Here is a 21,139-nt window from a genome sequence, read left to right as displayed (position 1 = left end):
CATTAATAGAAAGGTACGACTCCCAAGAGTAGCATTACAGAAGCCGCCACCCAAGTGTGGTAGCATTAATAGAAGGTGCCACTCCTCATTGTAGAAGATTACGAAGCTGCCACTCCCTTATTGTAGCATTATTAATAGAAGCCGCCACTCCCAAGTGTAGCAATAAAATAGAAGGTGCCACTCCCCAAGTGTAGCATTAATAGAAGGTGCCACTCCCCAAGTGTAGCATTAATAGAAGGTGCCAATTCAAGTGAATCATTAATAGGAAGCTGCCACTCCCAAGTGTAGCATTAATAGAAGGCACCATTCCCAAGTGTAGCATTAATAGAAGGCAGCTAATTCTATGAAACATTAATAGGAAGGTACCATTCCCCAAGTCTTAGCATTAATAGGAAGGTGCCACTCCCAAGTGGATCATTAATAGGAGCTGCCACTCCCAAGTGTATACATTAATAGGAGGTACCATTCCCAAGTGTAACATTAATAGGAAGGTGCCACTCCCAAGTGAAACATTAATAGGGCTACCCTCCCAAGTCATAGCATTAATAGGAAGGTACCATTCCCAAGTGTAGCATTAATAGGAAGGTGCCACTCCCAAGTGAATCATTAATAGGAAGCTGCCACTCCCAAGTGTAGCATTAATAGGAAGGTACCATTCCCAAGTGTAGCATTAATAGGAAGGTGCCACTCCCAAGTGAAACATTAATAGGAAGCTGCCACTCCCAAGTGTAGCATTAATAGGAAGGTACCATTCCCAAGTGTAGCATTAATAGGAAGGTGCCACTCCCAAGTGAATCATTAATAGGAAGCTGCCACTCCCAAGTGTAGCATTAATAGGAAGGTACCATTCCCAAGTGTAGCATTAATAGGAAGGTGCCACTCCCAAGTGAAACATTAATAGGAAGCTGCCACTCCCAAGTGTAGCATTAATAGGAAGGTGCCACTCCCAAGTGTATCATTAATAGGAAGGTGCCACTCCCAAGAGTAGCATTATATTGGAAGGTGCCACTCCCAAGTGTAGCATTAATAGGAAGAGTGCCACTCCCAAGTGTAACATTAACAGGAAGGTGCCACTCCCAAGTGTAGCGTTAATAGGAAGCTGCCACTCCCAAGAGTAGCAGTAATAGGAAGTTGCCACTCCCAAGTGTAGCATTAATAGGAAGCTGCCACACCCAAGTGTAGCATTAATAGGAAGGTGCCACTCCCTATTGCAGCAGTAATAGGAAGGTGCCACTCCCAAGTGAAGCATTAAGAGGAAGGTGCCACTCCCAAGTGTAACAATAATAGGAAGGTGCCACTTCCAAGTGTAGCATTAATAGGAAACTGCCACACCCAAGTGTAGCCACTCCCTATAGTAGCATTAATGGGAAGGTGCCACTCCCAAGTGTAGCATTCATAGGAAGGTGCCACTCCCAAGTGTGGCATTAATTGGAAGGTGCCACTCCCAAGTGTAGTATTAATAGGAAGGTGCCACTCCCAAGTGTAGTAATATTAGGAAAGTACCATTCCCAAATGTAGCATTAATAAGAAGGTGCCACTGCAAAGAATAGCATTAATAGGTAGAAGCCACTCCCAAGTGTAGCTTTAATAAAGAATCTGCCACTCCCAAGTGTAGCATTAATAGGAAGGTGCCACGCCCAATTGTAGCATTAATAGGAAGCTGCCACGCCCAATTGTAGCATTAATAGGAAGCTGCCACTCCCAAGTGAAGCATTAATAGGATGGTGCCACTCCCAAGTGTACTATTATTAGGAAACTGCCACTCTCAAGTGTAGCATTAATAGGAAGTTGCCGCTCCCAAGTGTACATTAATAGGAAACTGTCACTCACAAGTGTAGCTAACAGGAAGGTGTTACTCCCAAGTGTCGCATTAATAGGAAGCTGCCACTCCCAAGTGTAGCATTAATAGGAAGGTGCCACTCCCAAGTGTAGCATTAATAGGAAGCTGCCACTCCCAAGTGTAGCATTAATAGGAAACTGCCACTCTCAAGTTTAGCATTAATAGGAAACTGCCACTCCCCAAGTATGGCATTAATAAGAAACTGCCACTCCCAAGTGTACATTAATAGGAAACTGCCACTCACAAGTGTAGCATTAATGGAAAACTGCCACTCCCCAAGTATGGCATTAATAAGAAACTGCCACTCCCAAGTGTACATTAATAGGAAACTGCCACTCACAAGTGTAGCATTAATAGGAAGGTGCCACTCACAAGTGTAGCATTAATAGGAAGGTGCCACTCACAAGTGTAGCATTAATAGCAAACTGCCACTCCCCATGTGTTGAAACTGCCACTCCCAAGTGTACATTAATAGGAAACTGCCACTCCCAAGTGTAGCATTAATAGGAAGGTGCCACTCCCAAGTGCTCATTAATAGGAAACTGCCACTCCAAATGTATCATTAATAGGATGGTGCCACTCCCAAGCGTTGCATTAATAAGAAGGTGCCACTCCCAAGTGTAGCATCATAGGAAGGTGCCACTCCCAATTGTACCACAAATAGGACTGCCACTCCCAAGTGTAGCATTAATAGGAAACTGCCACTCCGAAGTGTAGCAATAATAGGAAACTGCCACTCAAATTTTAGCATTAATAGGATGGTGCCACTCCCAAATGTAGCATTAATAGGACGGTGCCACTCCCAAGTGTAGCATGTGAAACTACCACTCCCAAGTTTAGCATTAATTGGAAGGTACCAATCCCAAGTGTAGCATTAATAGGAAGGTGCCACTCCCAAGTGTAGCAATCGGAAGGTGCCACTCCCAAGTGTAGCATTAATAGGAAGGTGCCACTCCCAAGTGTAGCATTAATAGGAAGGTGCCACTCCCAAGTGTAGCATTAATAGGAAGTTGCCACTCCCAAGTGTAGCGTTAATCGGAAGGTGCCACTCCCAAGTGTAGCATTAAGAGGAAGGTGCCACTCCCAAGTGTAGCGTTATGAGGAAGGTGCCACTCCCAAGTGTAGCATTAATATGAAGCTGCCACTCCCAAGTGTAGCATTAATAGAAAGGTGCCATACCCAAGTGTAGCATTAATAGGATGGTGCCACTCCCATGTGTAGCATGAATAGGAAGCTGCCACTCCCAAGAGTAGCATTAATAGGAAACTGCCACTCCCAAGTGAAACATTAATAGGATGGTGCCACTCCCAAGTGCAGCATTAATGGAAACTGCCACTCTCAAGTGTAGCATTAATTGAAACTGCCACTCCCCAAGTATGGCATTAATATGAAACTGCAATCCCAAGTGTACATTAATAGGCTGCCACTCACAAGTGTAGCATTAATAAAACTGCCCTCCCAAGTATGGCAATAATAAACTGCCACTCCCAAGTGTACATTCATAGGAAACTGCCACTCCAAGTGTAGCATTAATAGGAAGGTGCCCTCCCAAGCGTCGCATTAATAGGGTGCCACTCCCAAGTGTAGCATTAATAGGAAGGTGCCACTCCCAAGTGTAGCATTAATCGGAAGGTGCCACTCCTAAGTGCAGCATTAATACGATGGTGCCACCCTCAAGTGTAGCGCTTAATAGGAAACTGCCACTCACAAATGTATCATTAATAGGATGGTGCGACTCCCAAGTGTAGCATTAATAAGAAGGTGCCACTCCCAAGTGTAGCATTAATAGGAAACTGCCACTCCCATTTTAGCATTAATAGGATGGTGCCACTCCAAGTATAGCATTAATAGGACGATGCCACTCCCAAAGTGTAGCATTAATAGGAAACTGCCAATCCCAATGTGTAGCATTAATAGGAAGGTGCCACTCCCAAGTCTAGCATTAATTGGAAGGTACCACTCCCAAGTGTAGCATTAATAGGAAGGTGCCACTCCCAAGTGTAGCATTTATAGGAAGGTGCCTCTCCCAAGTGTAGCATTAATAGGAAGCTGCCAGTCCCAAATGTAGCATTAAGAGGAAGGTGCCACTCCCAAGTGTAACATTAATAGGAAGGTGCCACTCCTAAGTGTAGCTTTAATAAGTGTCTCATTAATAGGAAGGTGCCACTCCCAAGTGTAGCATTAATAGGATGGTGCCACTCCCAAGTGTAGCATTAATAGGATGGGGCCACTCCCAAGTGTAGCATTAATAGCATGGTGCCACTCCCAAGTGTAGCATTCATAGGAAGGTGCCACTCCCAAGTGTGGCATTAATTGGAAGGTGCCACTCCCAAGTGTAGTATTAATAGGAAGGTGCCACTCCCAAGTGTAGTAATATTAGGAAAGTACCATTCCCAAATGTAGCATTAATAAGAAGGTGCCACTGCAAAGAGTAGCATTAATAGGAAGAAGCCACTCCCAAGTGTAGCTTTAATAAAGAATCTGCCACTCCCAAGTGTAGCATTAATAGGAAGGTGCCACGCCCAATTGTAGCATTAATAGGAAGCTGCCACTCCCAAGTGAAGCATTAATAGGATGGTGCCACTCCCAAGTGTACTATTATTAGGAAACTGCCACTCTCAAGTGTAGCATTAATAGGAAGTTGCCACTCCCAAGTGTACATTAATAGGAAACTGTCACTCACAAGTGTAGCTAACAGGAAGGTGTTACTCCCAAGTGTCGCATTAATAGGAAGCTGCCACTCCCAAGTGTAGCATTAATAGGATGGTGCCACTCCCAAGTGTAGCATTAATAGGATGGTGCCCGCCCCAAGTGTAGCATTAATAGGATGGTGCCATACCCAAGTGTAACATTAATAGGATGGTGCCACTCCCAAGTGTAGCGTGTAATAAGGCTGCCACTCCCAGAAGTAGCATTAATAGGATACTGCCACTCCCAAGTTTAGCATTAATAGGATGGTGCCACTCCCAAGTGTAGCATTAATAGGAAACTGCCACTCCCAAGTGTAGCATTAATATGAAACTGCCACTCCCAAGTTTAGCATTAATAGGATGGTGCCACTCCTGCCACTCCCAAGTGTAGCATTAATAGGAAAGTTTAATAGGAAACTGCACTCCCAAGTGTAGCATTAATATGAAACTGCCACTCCCAAGTGTAGCATTAATTGGAAACTGCCACTCCCAAGTGTAGCATTAATTGGAAGGTGCCACTCCCAAGTGTAGCATTAATAGGAAGGTGCCACTCCCAAGTGTAGCATTAATAGAAAGGTGCCACTCCCAAGTGTAGCATTAATAGGAAGCTGCCACTCCCAAGTGTAGCATTAACAGGAAGGTGCCACTCCCAAGAGTCACATTAATAGGAAGGTGCCACTCGCAAGTGTAGCATTGATAGGAAGCTGCCAGTCCCAAGTGTAGCATTAACAGGAAGGTGCCACTCCCAAGAGTCGCATTAATAGGAAGGTGCCACTCGCAAGTGTAGCATTAATAGGATGGTGCCACTCCCAAGTGTAGCATTAATAGGAAGGTGCCTCTCCCAAGTGTAGCATTACTAGGAAGCTGCCACTCCCAAGTATATCGTTAATAGAAAATTGCCACACCCAAGTGTAGCATTAAGAGGAAGGTGCCAGTCCCAAATGTAGCATTGAGAGGAAGGTGAACTCCCAAGTGTAGCATTAATATGATGCTACCACACCCAAGTGTAGCATTAATAGGTACTGCCACTCCCAAGTGTAGCATTAATAGAAAGGTGCCATACCCAAGTGTAGCATAAATAGGATGGAGCCACTCCCAATTGTAGCATTAATTGGACGGTGCCACTCCCAATTGTAGCATTAATAGGAACCTGCCACTCCTTAGTGTAGCATTAATTGGAAGGTGCCACTGCTAAGTGTAGCTTTAATAGGAAGGTGTCACTCCCAAGTGTAGTATTAATTGGAAGGTGCCGCTCCCAAGTGTAGCATTAATAGGAAACCGCCACTCCCAAATGTAGCATTAATAGGAAATTGCCACTCCTAAATGTAGCATTAATAGGAAGGTGCCACTCCCAAGTGTAGCATTAATAGGAAACTGCCACTCCCAAATGTAGCATTAATAGGAAATTGCCACTCCCAAATGTAGCATTAATAGGAAAGTGCCATTCCCAAGTGTAGCATTAATAGGATGGTGCCACTCCCAAGTGTGGCATTAATAGGATGGGGCCACTCCCAAGTGTTGCATTAATAGCATGGTGCCACTCCCAAGTGTAGCATTAATAGCATGGTGCCACTCCCAAGTGTAGCATTAATAGGATGGTGCCACTCCCAAGTGTAGCATTAATTAGAAGGTGCCACTCCCAAGTGTAGCATTAATAGCATGGTGCCACTCCCAAGTGTAGCATTAATAGGATGGTGCCACTCCCAAGTGTAGCATTAATTAGAAGGTGCCACTCCCAAGTGTTACATTAATAGCATGGTGCCACTCCCAAGTGTAGCATTAATAGGATGGTGCCACTCCCAAGTGTAGCATTAATAGGATGGTGCCACTCCCAAGTGTAGCATTAATTAGAAGGTGCCACTCCCAAGTGTAGCATTAATTAGAAGGTGCCACTCCCAAGTGTAGCATTAATAGGATGGTGCTACTCCAATGAGTAGCATTAATAGGAAGGTGCCACTCTTAAGTGTAGCATTAATAGGATGGTGCTACTCCAATGAGTAGCATTAATAGGAAGGTGCCACTCTTAAGTGTAGCATTAATAGGATGGTGCCACTCCCATTATGTATTGTTAATTTTGGAGGCGCCAGTCAGTCATCATATTCTAATATAGTTCTTTAGAGAAACACTGTAAATATTCCATCATAATAATTTGAGATTAGACTTGCACAAAAAAAAGAAGAAATTCGATTATACAATAGGTAGAACGATGTAAAAATGTTCTGTGAAACACTTAAAGTAGACTTTGGTTGATAGTCTAGAACTTTAAAAGGATCCACTTATGTTGTGAGGGTTGATGGAAGAAATGAAGGGCAAATCTGATCATGATCAATATTTTATTAGCTGGCACGGAAGGAGGTAACTCAATGTTTAAATAAATTTTTGTGCCTATTAATTTGCCTCCTATTAACAATCAGCGCTTTTTTCAGGTTGTCCAACGGAGATGTATTTCTTTGGCACACAATTCTGCATGACCATGCTTAGCCACATCCCAGGTGGTCTCTTTGTCGGTACAGTAGTAATTCCGATTTTCTCCGAACTCAAACTCGTCTCCATTAATGAGGCAAGTTAGTAGGTCAACGTAAGGTTTTTGCCGATGTTTTCTGTTAAATTTTACAATATGTTGTTAATAAGAGTCCCCTTGTTGGTTAATTCTCTGATGAATCGTATTCATTATCAAATGTCAAATATTCCTTTTCATTTTGTATACATTTTACTAATACAGTATCTGATTGTTGCTTTGTCTTGCAGTATATCCAGCTTAGGTATGGATCAAGACTGATGCGATTGTTGACAACTTTATGTTGCCTCCTCACTAAATTCGGCTACATGGGCATGAACCTGTATGCTCCTTCATTAGCTCTGTCTACAGTCACGGGCATCCCTACCTGGGTGTCTACAATCCTCACAGGATCGATAAGTACCTTCTACATCACAATTGTAAGTAAAATATTTCAGACAAATTCATAGATACAAACAAGAGCCATGTGATGATTTAGAAGCTCATTTGGGATAATATCCGAGTGATGAGTTGCTACAAGCAGGCAGTAGGGAAGCAGAGGCCGATACACACTTTTATGGTTTATGATTCCCGAGACAGCTCTATATACTGTACACGCAACACATGTCCCCTGGTCAAGCCACACCTACCTTCCTTTACCATTGTCATGGTGGACAAAATGAAACATCCGAACCAACCAAAGAGTAACCTAATGTAAGGGCCTGGGACTTACGGATAGAAATCCCTTACCAGACCAATCAGGGTCTTAATAAAGGAAAGTCAAGGACCAAGGTTTTCTGAGGAATAACAAACAACCGTTTGAGATTGACATCTCTTTACTATAAAAAATATAACACAAAACTCTGACACCACTCAACAAACATCAAATAACAATTACGGGAGTCAAACAATTAATGGGGTCAAACAATAAATGGAAGCAAACAAAGGGAGCAAACAATTAAGGAGAGTCAGCAATTAAAGGAATCAAACAACAAAAGAATCAAATAATGAACAGATATTTCCTACGGCAGCGGCCCTGGGGATGGTCCAGACAGGCTTCCTCACTCGAGCGGCAGCGGCCGATGTCTTGCTACAGAGAGACACAGGCGGCACAGATGGAGGAGATGAACTGACGGTCGTAACAGCTGCGGTAGTGGTATGGGGTGGTAGTGGTATGGGGTCCAGGAATTGACAGTCGATAGGTGAAGGTCTGGTGACACAGCCCACGAGTCGAGAGCCTTGATGAGATCACAGCCAGAATTTGACGAACAGCGGGGTAGCTAGATAGTGACTGTATGGCTGCTGGAGTGGATCTGCCCGTGACACAGGTAGTCGCTGCCGTTCTCACTTCTGTCCAACCCCCCTAAGTGTTGGTCGCACCAGCAAATAAGCGAATAAGCAGCGGTAACGAGCAGGAAGATCGTTTCCGCCCTTACACCTAATCTTCTCACAATATTTCTTAATTAAGTTAGGTTTGATTTGGCTCATTTATTGCATCTGTCGTCATATGTAATTTACCGTCTCCAAGTTTGCAGGACTCCGCCATTTTGTTATAGTTATTTCGCATTATTTTCGTTAGTCTTTGTTCTTTTGGTAATTAATTTGTGTTCAATAGTTGTTCATTAATAAATTGAACATCAACTATTAAATGAGTTTTTCAATTTACTTAAGACGAGTGATTCTTCGCTTCAAATGGTCCTTTTTATTTTTTATTCAACTCAAACAACGTGTTTGCGCCACCCGCTGGGTGAGTCACAGCGCTATCTGTGGTCATCGATGAGTTCCACTGACGAACCGATCTCTAACCCTTTACTGACCTATGGACTTTCATTTCTAAGTAGTGAAACGTATTTTTTTTTATTAATGATACATTATATATATAATGGGGCATTTATTATTCGAGAGCCCTAAATTATTACCGTGTTTTAGGACGAGTAATATAGGCCAACCTAAAAATAGGAATAAAATCTGATCCTTGCACGTTCTAAAATATTGTAATAATTTAGGGTCTCGAATAAAAAAAATACCCTCTATTAGAAAAGCCTATACAACATTTCTGAATTTGGGAGATACTGGTGTGTATTCAAGTTCATTAGTAATATAGGTTTGAGAAAAGTTATGTTCCATTACCCACAAATAGAGCTTCATTTCCGTGTATGAGGTTCGGTTGTTACAGAACTGACTTCCATCTGCCCATGAACAACAGGACAGTTAGTGTGATAATTTTTACTGTTCCGCTTCTTTCTGTTTTGTTCTTTATTGGTAAATTTACTGATTATCATGAGTTCACTAACACGTTTATCTTCAACTAGATAATTTTTTTCTATTAAATGCCTTTGATTTTTTAGCTATCTTTAATTCGAGCAGCCATCGTGGAAGGTAAACACTGATGGCAGGTTATATTGAAAGGAAACTGACAAAAGAACCTTTCAGGAAAACACTGAACTGCTAGTTTATGTTTAATGCTCAGATTTATTTCCTATAACTTCTACTGTAGACATCCAGCAGTTATGGAAATTTTTAGGAAAAATTTTCCAATAATTTTAGAATAATAATTTGATCATATTAAACATATAACTTGTAAATAATAAATGTTTGCAAGATATGAGGTGATGTATGTCTGATGTTAAATGGTAATGTACAGATAAATGTTCAAATAAATATTTACATGTAAATACCAAAATATTACAATGTTAAATGTTAGATTCTGAGATCAATGACAGTTGTATATATCTCCTGTAATGTTAGGAACGATAAAGTCAAGGATGAACTGATTAAAAATGTAAACATAAGTGAGAGATTGATTAAGCTCGTAAACCAAAATAGAGGGATATGTGCTATAATATATCGGAGGATTGAGTAGCTGAAGGTCTTTGAGTAGTACAAGGAAGGACTCATAACAAACATAAAGTCGAGGTCAAAAGTAATCATCCTCACTTCCTACTGCCATACTTGTGAGCTCAAGGCTTCTACATGACGAATCACAAGAAGGTGGGGGAGACAGCTTGAGGTGGCGGACTCGGGTAAGGTAGGAGGGCGCTATGGGTCACATACGTAGTGAGACTATATGTTGTCTTAAAATTATCCTTGACTCCTGAAGAAGGTGTTAAGGTTGGTGGATGTAGCTTGATGTTGACGGCCTTAATGACCCTGGCAGTTGATAGGCCTAAAGCCCAAACAACCAACCAGCCAGGAGGGCGGGTGTCCGGGAGGTGTAATATGGACTTAACTTTCCCTTAATTACCTATACCCGTGCATGAGATTCTGGGGAGGAATGCAAATGAGATTTTGGTAGGTAATGTGTCTTTAACGTTGATAAGGCATCTGTCTTTCTTAAGGGAAACCCCCTGATATGATAACATATGAGAGGAGGGATCGTGGCCTGCTCACCACCAGTAACACTAACCTAAGCTGTTATTTAACCAGTTCTACCTCTCACAACTACCATTCTTGAAAAAAAAATCACTACTAATTGATAAAAAATTAAGAATGAATTATTGGATAGAATGTAATTTGTCCATCCTGTAATATGTTTATTAGAGTTGTGAAAATCAATACGGTGTGATGAAGCGGTAGTGGCAATAGTGTTTGGCCACTACTCCACACTTAGCCTAAGGTGGACGCATAAGAACGTCGACCGGCGAGTCACTGGCAAATTATCAGTTTGCTCTCAGCTGGCTACTCGTGGTGGAGCTTCCCTCCGCACATCCGACAGTAACTCCCTAATTAAAGACGATGAAGGCCTCCTTCAGCGCTGGAAAGAGCACTACCAATCACTGCTCAACCAAAAACCGATATGAATGTCCTGACTACCCAGCAGGTCCCTCAGCATCCAGAGCTGGCCAACCTCAGCTATCCTTCATCCCTGGATGAGGTAGCTACTGCCATCAAACAGAAAAAAGAATAACAAAGACTTAGGGCCTGATGGAATCCCAGCCGAGGTGTATAAAACAGGAGGACCTCTGCTAACCAGCTGTCCCCGCTCTCTCCTGGAGAATATATGGGAAAAGGAGGAAATCCTGCAAGCTCTAAAGACGCCTCCATCGTTAATATTTATAAGGACAAGGGACACCAGTCAGACTGTGGTAACTACTGCGGGATATCGCTGCTCACCGTAGCTGGCAAGATTATCGCCTGAGTCCTTCTGAACAGACTTCTTCCTGAGGCGGAAAACTTCCTGCCATAATTTCAATGTGGCTTTAGCCAGGGGTTCCTAAAACTTTTTCATATCAAGGACCCCAAAATAAGATGAGCCCCAGTCGAGGACCCCCACCTAAAAAAAAAAATAAAGTAAAATAATTATCCACCCTATACATGTAATATTTACTTATTCTTACATGAAGTAATTAGTAATAAATAAGACCATTTTCCTTTTTAATGTTTGTATTGATGTTTTAAATTCAAAGCAATGTAAATTCTGTACAAACACAACCACAATGCACAAACACAATATCGTGGCACCACCAAAACCCAAAGTAAACAAATTTACCTTCATATCAAAAAGTGCATAAATAAACACAAATCAGGCTACCAGGCATATCCTGTCCAGTGGGGTGGATGGACTTGGTGGCTCTTGCAGAATTTGTCAATGCGGGGCTTGATATTAGTGAGTGCCAGACGCATGTTGTTGTCCACCTGCAGGCGTGGCCTGTAAAATATCCTGCCTCTCACAAGTAGATTGTAGCAAATAGCAAAAGGTATTTCAGAGCCTTCTCAGCCAGGGCAAAATATTTCTTGCGTAGATCCAGAACTCTGACAGTGGATGGGCATAAGATTTGATTTTCATACCCCCCTCAATTAACATTTCAATGAGTTCCTTTTGCGTCTTCAGATCAACATGTGGACTTACCCCGACTGCTAAAGGGTCTCTAATCCAGTTCAGGTGGGAGTTGTCAAGGTCAGGGAAAACAGTCCCTGAAGTAGTCTTGCAGATGCGCTAGATGGGAAATAATAAGGGGCGTGATGCTGTCTGCACTGGACGTCATACATTCCTGGTGATAAAGTTGGAACATTTCAGTGACTCCTTCCTGGAGTTTACTTTCCCATAGGAAAACTTTTTGCGTGAATGCACGAAGTTTGTCCTGCACATACAAAATGCATACTTCACGGCCTTGCATGCTCTGGTTTAGTACATTTAGATGCTGGAAGACGTCTGCTAGATATGTTAACTTCATCATCAATGACTCATCCTCGAAACAGCTACCAAAGTCTGACTTCTCCGATGAAACAAAGTCAGCCAGCTCTCTCTGTAGGGTAAACACACGATTCAAAACTGTCCCAAGTGATAACCAGCGCACTTTAGAGTGGAGCAGCAAGACCTCAAAGTCAGCCCCCATTTCATGGCAAAGTGTTTCAAACAGTCTGTGTTTCAGAGGGTGTGCTTTTACATAGTTCACTAGTTTCACAACAACCTACAGAACCTGATGCAATTCATCAGCAATGCATTTTGCAACAAGTGCCTCACGATGGAGCATGCAGTGTGTTGACGACATTTGGGGCTTTAGCTTTTACGAAGGCAACGACTCCTTTACTTTTACCTATCATAGCAGCGGCGCCATCAGTACACCCACCCACACAACGAGACCAGTCAATTGAATTATACTCCATGTACTCATCTAAGATCCGAACAATGTCCTGCCCTGTATTTTTCAATAAATCTCACTGATAAATCTGATATACACAAGCAGCTGTGCTTCGTTTGCGATGTCTGTGCTCTCGTCCAGCTGCAATGTAAAGTACTCACTGGCTCTCACTTACTCCAAAAGTTGTACAGTGACGTCCTCGGCCATGTCATGTATCCTTCTACTCACAGTATTGTTCGATAAGGGCACCACATCGACTTGCTTGGCGGCATTCTTCCCAAATAACTCCTGAACAATGTCTCTGGTTCCTGGTAACAGGAAATTTCCCCTGATTATATGTGGTTTCTTATCGTTACCAATACGAAAGGAAGCTAAAGAGGATGCTTTGAGTCCCCTCTCAGGAACTCTGGCTTGCTGTCTGAATGTATTTGCCTGTCTGACTAGTGATGATTCTTTTCGTTTGAAGAACTCAACAGATTTTATGGCCTTAGTGAGGTGTTTCTGTTGGAAGTGTCTTTGTGGTTTCGATGGTTTCTAACATTCATTGGAGAGTATCTCTTAACAGAAAACACACTTCGAGCACTCCACTCCATCTTTTAGTACAATGTGGCGAAACATGACATAACCAGCGGCTTTTAAATTCAACGGGCCTAGCTTGTGGCCTGTTGACGCCAATGGGTAACCATTAATGAGTACCGGATGAAGGGTCTTTTAAACATAATACGACTCCAGGCAGAAACAAACGTATCGGCAGCTTCCATTACTGAACTTCAGTGTGCAGACTACCTCGCCCTCATTGCTCACGCTGAATGCCACCCACAGGGGATCCTGAACACCTACGCACGATGCGTATACACACTTCACTCTTGAGGTGAATGTACGTAAGACCTATATTCTCATTCAACCTGCCCCTGGTTCAGCCACACCTCCACCATCAATCCAGCTTAACGGTACTACCCTCTCTATGTTACCCACTTCGATATCTCGGCTCCCACCTGTCCACCACTTCGGACATCGATGAAGAGATTCAACATTGGATCAGATGTGCATCTCAAGCCTTTGGCAGACTCTGTACCCTTGTCTTCAGCTGTAGGGATCAAAGGAAACGAGAGGCTTGAAAAACTATAGCTTACCATAATGAAGGTGAACTACTCTTTCATCCCATTGATTATTCCTAATTTTATATCTAATAGACAAATTAATTGGTTTCCTAATTCAATAAAAAAAATCATATCTTAGACCAGTGATGGATAGGTATTATAGACGATATCTAGATGTTACAGTTAGATTATCATCAACTAAAGGTTTAACTTAATTTCCTCCTGCGCTTGTTGGTAGTGTGCCTCCGAAACCTAGCAAGTTTTGTCTGAGAAAAACAAATGTTTGAAAATTAAGTAAGAAATGAAAAAGCTTATGAATGAGCAACTTGGATTATGAGGGTACTTTACGAAGTATCTAAAATTATTTCAGCCGCTCAAAAGAAACACGTGAAAAAAATAGAATAATAAACTTATGAAGTAGCTACTTGGACTGATTGGGCAGAGAAACTTAAGGATTCCCAAAAAAATAAATTATAAAAATCTATCAAAATTTAGTGGAGTCTTGGTGATGTAAATATTTTAAAACAAATTGAGAAGAGGTGCATCAAATTTATTCTTTTGAGTATGCAATTATTGAGCATTACTGTGAGACTAATTAGTAAGCATGATAATGAGATGTGCATTGGATATGAAAAAGGCAGTATTCTTCATATGACCATGATGTAATATTTTTGCCCCTCAGGGAGGTACGAAGGCTGTGGTGTACACAGATGTGTTACAGACACTGGTCATGTTTGGCGGGGTCCTGGTGGTGGTGATCATCTGTTGTATCGACCTGGGCGGCGTTGGCAACGTGTGGGCCATCGCTGATCAAGGTGGACGCATCCAATTTTTCAAGTGAGTTTTTTTTAATATACTTGGGTACCCTTCATTGTTTGTTGATCATTGTTTTAAAAGGGCTACTCAAAACAGGCAAATTCCTACGCTTAAGAATATTTTGACTCTGCCTTATCGCAATTAATTTGTCCCGTTAGTTCATTCCCTTAAATTATTGAATATTAATGTTGTTTTTAAGTATGACTCAACCATTACCAATATATTAATCAAGAATAGCCCAACACTGAATGTAAATGGAAGTGTTTACTGAATTCCATATAGCAACTGTAATGGGAATTATGAAGGTCAGACTGGGAAAGCATTGCAACTGAGTTAAACAGCACAAGTACAAGATTAGAACAACATCTGAAAACAGTGAACTGTTCGTTCATGTTAGGAACAATAATCATCCCATGGATTGGAAAAACAGCTTAGAAATGTATAAATCACCATGTGTCACAGAAAGACTTCAGGTTGAAGCTAGTTTGATAAGAACATAAGAACATAAGAAAATAAGGAGTCTGCAATAGGCCGGTTGGCCTGTGTATGGCAGCTCCTGTCGAGAGTTACTACCACTCTCTATCATCCATGAATCTAAAAAGCATCCTTTTGAAACTTTCCAGAGTTCCAGCACTTACTACAAAGTTGCTAAGCTTGTTCCACTCGTCCACCACCCTATTTGTGAACCAGTTTCTTCCTATCTCCCTCCTAAACCTAAACTTATCCAACTTGAATCCGTTGTTCCGAGTCCTATCCTGCTCGGATATTATAAGAACTTTATCCATATCCCCTTATTGATTCCTTTCACCCACTTAAATACTTCTATCATATCTCCCCGCACTCTTCGTCTTTCTAGGAAATGCAAGTTAAGTTTCTTTAACCTATCCTGATATGGAAGGTTTCTAAGACCCGGAAACATTTTTGTCATTCTTCGCTGCACCGACTCTAGTGAATTTATATCGCTTCTATAATAGGGGCTCCAGAACTGAACCGCATAATCGAGGTGCGGCCTGACTAGCGCAAGATATAGCTGCAATAAGACCTCTGCACTCTTATTACTTACACTTCTAGATATAAAACCCAATACTCTGTTTGCCTTATTTCGAACATTAACGCACTGTTTTCTAGGCTGTAGGTCCGGGCTTACAAGTACCCCTAGGTCTCTTTCACAAGTCGACTTCTCTAGGTTGATGTTGTTAAGGCTGTATATACTATAAGTATTTGTTCTTCCAATATAAAGTTCGCTGCACTTGCTGGTGTTGAATTTCATTTGCCATTTTTCAGACCACCCCTGCAGTTTATTTAGATCCTCCTGTTATTCATTTGCATCCTGCCCTGAATTAATTTGCCGCCCTATTTTGGTGTCATCCGCAAACTTGCTTATGTCACTGCTGATCCCAGTATCTAGATCGTTTATGTAGATTATGAACAAGAGTGGGCCTAGTACTGACCCCTGGGGAACCCCACTGGTTACACGGCCCCACTCAGATTTAACACCATCTACGCTGACCCTCTGCGTTCTATCGGTGAGCCATGATTTTATCCAATTTAAAACTTTCCCCTCGATACCATGAGCCTTAATTTTTCTCAGAAGCCTCTGATGCGGTACTCTGTCAAATGCTTTGCTAAAGTCTAAGTAAATAACATCGTAATTTTCGTCATTATCTACTACCTCGAAGACTTTCCTAAAAAACGTTAGCAGATTTGTTAGACAAGATTTTCCCTTTGTAAACCCATGTTGAGAGTCGTAGATTAATTTGCTTTTCTCTAGATGCGATCGGATGCTATCTGCTATAATTGATTCAAGAAATTTCCCCACTACTGACGTCAAACTGATCGGCCGGTAATTTGACGCTGATGCTCTGTCTCCCTTTTTGAATATGGGTACTACATTTGCCTGTTTCCACAAGTCTGGCACAACTCCAGTGTCGAATGAATTTGTAAATAAGTTTACGAGGGGTCGGCTAATCTGTTCCCTACACTCTTTCAAGACTCGAGGGAAAATTTCATCCGGCCCTGGGGATTTTGTTTTCTATAGTTTTTTTATCTTCTTAAGAACATCCTCTTTTCTGATAGTGATATTCTTTAATTTCTCTTCTTCATTTCCCTTAAATATCAGTTCCACCTCTGGAATTTCATCTCAAATTTCTTCTGTGAAAACTGATAAGAAGTAGCTGTTCAATGCTTTGCATAATTCTTCACTGCCATTTATCACTTCTCCCCTCCTTGAATTTAAAGGCCCAAGTTTGTCCTTGACCTTTGTCCTATATACCTGGAAAAATCCCTTGGGATTTGCCTTGGATTCTCTTGCTATTTTGATTTCATAGTCTCTTGTAAAGGCCTGGGACTTAGGGATAGAAATCCCTTACCAGGCTAATCAGGATCTTAATAAAGGAAAGTCAAGGACCATGGTTTTCTGAGGAATAACAAACAACCGTTTGAGATTGGCATCTCTTTACTATAAAAATATAACACAAAACTCTGACACCACTCAACAAACATCAAATAATTACGGGAGTCAAACAATTAAAGGAAGCAAACACTTAAAGGAATCAAACAATTATAGAATCAAACCATGAACAAATATTTCCTACGGCAGTGGCCCTGGGGGAAGGTTCTGGAACACGGTGATGCACACTCCGGGTAACGAAACGTCCACTTCGACTCCACACTCAGCGACGTCTTGAAAAGGCAGGAGAACACCGGGGCACCGACGGAATGTGTTGAACTGATGGTCGTGGTATGCGGTAGTGGTAGATGACCAGAGAGTTGGCAGTTGATAGGTGAAGGTCTGGGAACACAGCCCACGAGTCCAGGACCTATGATGAGATCACAGCCAGAATTTGACGGACAGCAGGGTAGCTAGATACTGACGGTATGGCGGCTGGGTTGAATCTGCCGGTGGCGCAGATAGTCGCTGCAGTTCTCACCTCCGTCCAACCACCCCAAGTGTCGTCTGCACCAGCAAACGAGCGAGTTAGCAGCGGTAACCAGCCGGAGGATCGTTTCCGCCCTTACATCTCTCTTTGCTTTCCTTACACTTTTCTTAACATTCCTAGATAGTTCATTATACCTATTTCTGAGCTGCTCCTCCCCTCCCTTTAATTTCTTATATATTCCTTTCTTTATTCCTATGTCATGTTTTAGTTTTCTGCTCATCCACCTTGGCTGATTCTTATTTGACCTAATTTTTCTGTATGGTATATTTTGTTCTTGTGCTTTATGTAGTATACTAGTGAATATATTATAGTCATGATCAATGGTTATGTCATCTATGACCTCACTCCTTCCTACTGGTGACTGATGTGACTTTTCCCAGGTGACCTCACCTAGGTACCTTCTTAACCCCTGATAATCCGCCAACCGAAAGTTTGGGACTCTGACCATATTGTCATTGTTTTTCGTTTCCCAATTTAGGGTGAACCTGATTTCTCTGTGATCACTGTTACCTAGTTCTTCCCCTACTGTGATATCTCTGATAATATTTTCTTTATTTGTTAATACTAGGTCTAATATATTGTCACCTCTAGTAGGTTCTGTAATTAGTTGTTTCAAAAAATTGTCCTGTACTGCGTCTAGGAAGTCTTCAGATTCATAGTCGCCTACAATGTTGTCCCAGTCAATATTTCTGAAGTTGAAATCCCCCATAATGCATAGGTTGTTATATTGTACTGAGTGATGGTCAGTACAAAACTGATAATATGTTACACAAATTTTTTTGTCAGTGGCCCAAGGTTAAAAATGCTTTTAAGGCATTGGCGTTAGACGTAGGATAGATGATTAGTGGGTCCCTTATTTTCTTATCTGACTTAACTTGACTAGTCACGTCGCCCTTTTTCTTAAGCTCCTTTGCGTGTGTGGTGGTGTTGGTGTGCGGATTAGTGGATGTAATGTTTATGACCTGACTTCATGTTTGGTAAGGTCACCCTGGGTATTTAAGCCTCTCTCTGTCCATGTAACTCGGTTGCCTCTGAAGATGTCTTGAATAAAGACGAAAGCTAAGGTGTACCATTCTTTCCCTTTTCCCTCTGTATGCTTGTCAAAATATATATATATATATATATATATATATATATATATATATATATATATATATATATATATATATATATATATATATATATATATATATATATATATATATATAGAACATAAGAATGGAGGAAACTGCAGCGGGCCTATTGGCCCATACTGGGCAGTCCCGTTTACACCCAACCCCTATTGCTCATATGAGCATCCAACCTATGTTTGAAACAATTCAGCGTATTCGAGTTAATTATGATATTTGGTAACTTGTTCCATTCATCCACAACTCTGTTTCCAAACCAGTGTTTACCTATTTCACGCCTAAATCTAAATTTGTCTAATTTAAAACCATTTTTACGAGTTCGCTCCTGGTTGGATAGTTTGAGTACCTTTGTAATGTCCCCTTTGTTTAGCCCTGCTTTCCACTTATACACCTTTATCAGGGCGCCCCTCGCTCTACGTCTCTCAAGGGAGTGCAAATTAAGATCCTTTAACCTGTCTCTATACTCAAGGTTCCTAATGCCCGGGATTAGTCTTGTCATTCTCCTCTGAATTCTTTCCAAGGATTCTATATCCATTCTGTAATACGGTGACCAGAACTGAACTGCGTAATCCAGGTGCGGTCTCACAAGAGCAGGATACAGTTTTAGGATGACCTTGCTAGTCTTGTAACTAACACTCCTTTGTATGAACCCAAGTACTTTATTAGCCTTGTTACGAGCAAAAACACATTGTTTACTTGGCTTAAGGTTTCTACTTATCATTACTCCTAAATCTCGCTAGCAGTCGGATTTCTCAATGGCATCGTTGTTCAACTGGGAACTAGTTTCCCTGTTTACATCTCCTATACTGAGTACTTTACATTTGTCCACATTGAATTTCATCTGCCATTTTTCAGACCATTCGAAAAATTTGTTTAGATCTTCCTGTAGTTTTGCGGAGTCTTCGTCAGATTTAATTACACATCCTATTTTAGTGTCATTAGCAAATTTACTTATGTTGCTGTCTATGTCGATATCTATGTCGTTTATGTATATAATACATTATAATGGTCCAAGTACTGAGCCTTGGGGAACTCCACTAGTGACGTTGCTCCAATGGGATTTAGTGCCGTTAATGCTCACTCGCTGTTTTCTGTCCTGTACCGACGCCCTAATCCATTTTAGAATATTACCTTTAATTCCATGTGCTTCTACCTTTCTTATTAGTCTTTCGTGGGGGACTCTGTCAAAGGCTTTGCTAAAGTCGAGATATACCACTTCATAATTGTGCCCCTCATCTACCGATTCGAAAACTATTGAAAAGAATGTTAATAGATTAGTTAGACATGAACGCCCGCTTGTGAAGCCATGTGGGAATCATTGATCAAATTTGTGCTTCTCCAGGTGGTTTCGAATAGAGTTTGAAATGATTGTTTCCAGTAATTTGCCTACAATTGATGTTAGACTGATTGGGCGGTAGTTAGAGGATAGTGATCTATCCCCCTTCTTGAATATAGTTATTACATATTCGCTATCCTCCTGGATTCTGGTACGGAAGGTTCCAAGTGTTCCCCGAAGAATGCAGTGATGGGTAGGGAAACACCGGGTAACACTGAAGTCCGTTTATTCGGATAGGAGAAATACAAGCGGTGACTAGCGTGTGCCATGCACGGCTCACACAGTCAGACTGAGACTGCCTTGCCATATGGCAGCCTCGGGGCAATGTTGCCACATAACACGTGCAGTTTTGCCACGTAATTATATACATAGATGCTACTCGGCACAGTAGCTTATATACAAGGTTGCTACTCGGCACAGTAGCATAGATACATAACCTACAGGTACTGCACCTGTTTTTAAGGACATGTTAAACAACTTTGCAAAGGGCATACTAAGCTCTTCCTTACATTCCTTTAATACTCTGGCAAATATCTCATCGGGACCAGGTTACTTGTAAGGCTTTAGTTTGTCTATTTTCTTACTAACATCGTTACTCGTCACTACTATCTCGCTTAATTTGTTTTCTTCACTATCTCTGAATAGAGTCGGTGCCTCGGGTATCATGTTTAAATTTTCGGTGGTGAAAACTGTTGAAAAATATTTATTAAGATTATTGCTCATTTCTCCGTCGTTATCAGTTAGCTCGCCGGTTTCTGACTGAGGTCAGCCAGTGGCCAACCACCACCCTACCAGGAGACTGTGGAAACCATCCACTTGAGAAATAAAACAGAGGCCCTCAAAGTCAGGTTCCATCTCCTTGGGAAGAATGTTTGTGATAAGCTCCTGGACGACCCTCACAGCCCAGACTCCCTACGCCTGGTGGCCACGGAGTTTGCCCGCACTACAACAACCCAACCCGCGACCCATCTATGTCCGCCACAGTGATCCACCTTAGATTAAAACTTAGATGATATAAGTTCACATTTAACAAGTCACAATCTAGTGAATCCAAAACGTAATACAGTATAAGATTTTAATAAACTTGTAATTGTAAAATCAATCTAGTCATTGTCTACCAAAGTAACCATCGTGCAACCTCATCCTAAATCCTAGGTTAGCTTAATTAGCCAACAAACTCTGTAATATGTAAAACAAGGGGTGTCGTCC

The 21,139-nt window shown here is 41.6% G+C and overlaps 1 protein-coding gene across 1 annotated transcript in view; it reads left to right on the top strand.

Annotated features, from left to right (window-relative positions):
- Nucleotides 1-21,139, top strand: part of LOC121879328 (sodium-coupled monocarboxylate transporter 1-like) — an 89,787-nt gene that overhangs the window by 13,066 nt on the left and 55,582 nt on the right. The window contains exons 3-5 of the mRNA XM_042385933.1: nucleotides 6,957-7,090; nucleotides 7,279-7,467; nucleotides 14,392-14,546. Of these exons, the coding sequence (XP_042241867.1) occupies nucleotides 6,957-7,090; nucleotides 7,279-7,467; nucleotides 14,392-14,546 (478 nt within the window). The remainder of the gene's footprint in view (nucleotides 1-6,956; nucleotides 7,091-7,278; nucleotides 7,468-14,391; nucleotides 14,547-21,139) is intronic.

This window comes from Homarus americanus, unplaced genomic scaffold (assembly GCF_018991925.1).
Source record: "Homarus americanus isolate GMGI-L3 unplaced genomic scaffold, GMGI_Hamer_2.0 scaffold16894, whole genome shotgun sequence".
Classification (NCBI taxonomy): domain Eukaryota; kingdom Metazoa; phylum Arthropoda; class Malacostraca; order Decapoda; family Nephropidae; genus Homarus; species Homarus americanus.
This window is presented reverse-complemented; position numbering and strand designations above follow the sequence as displayed.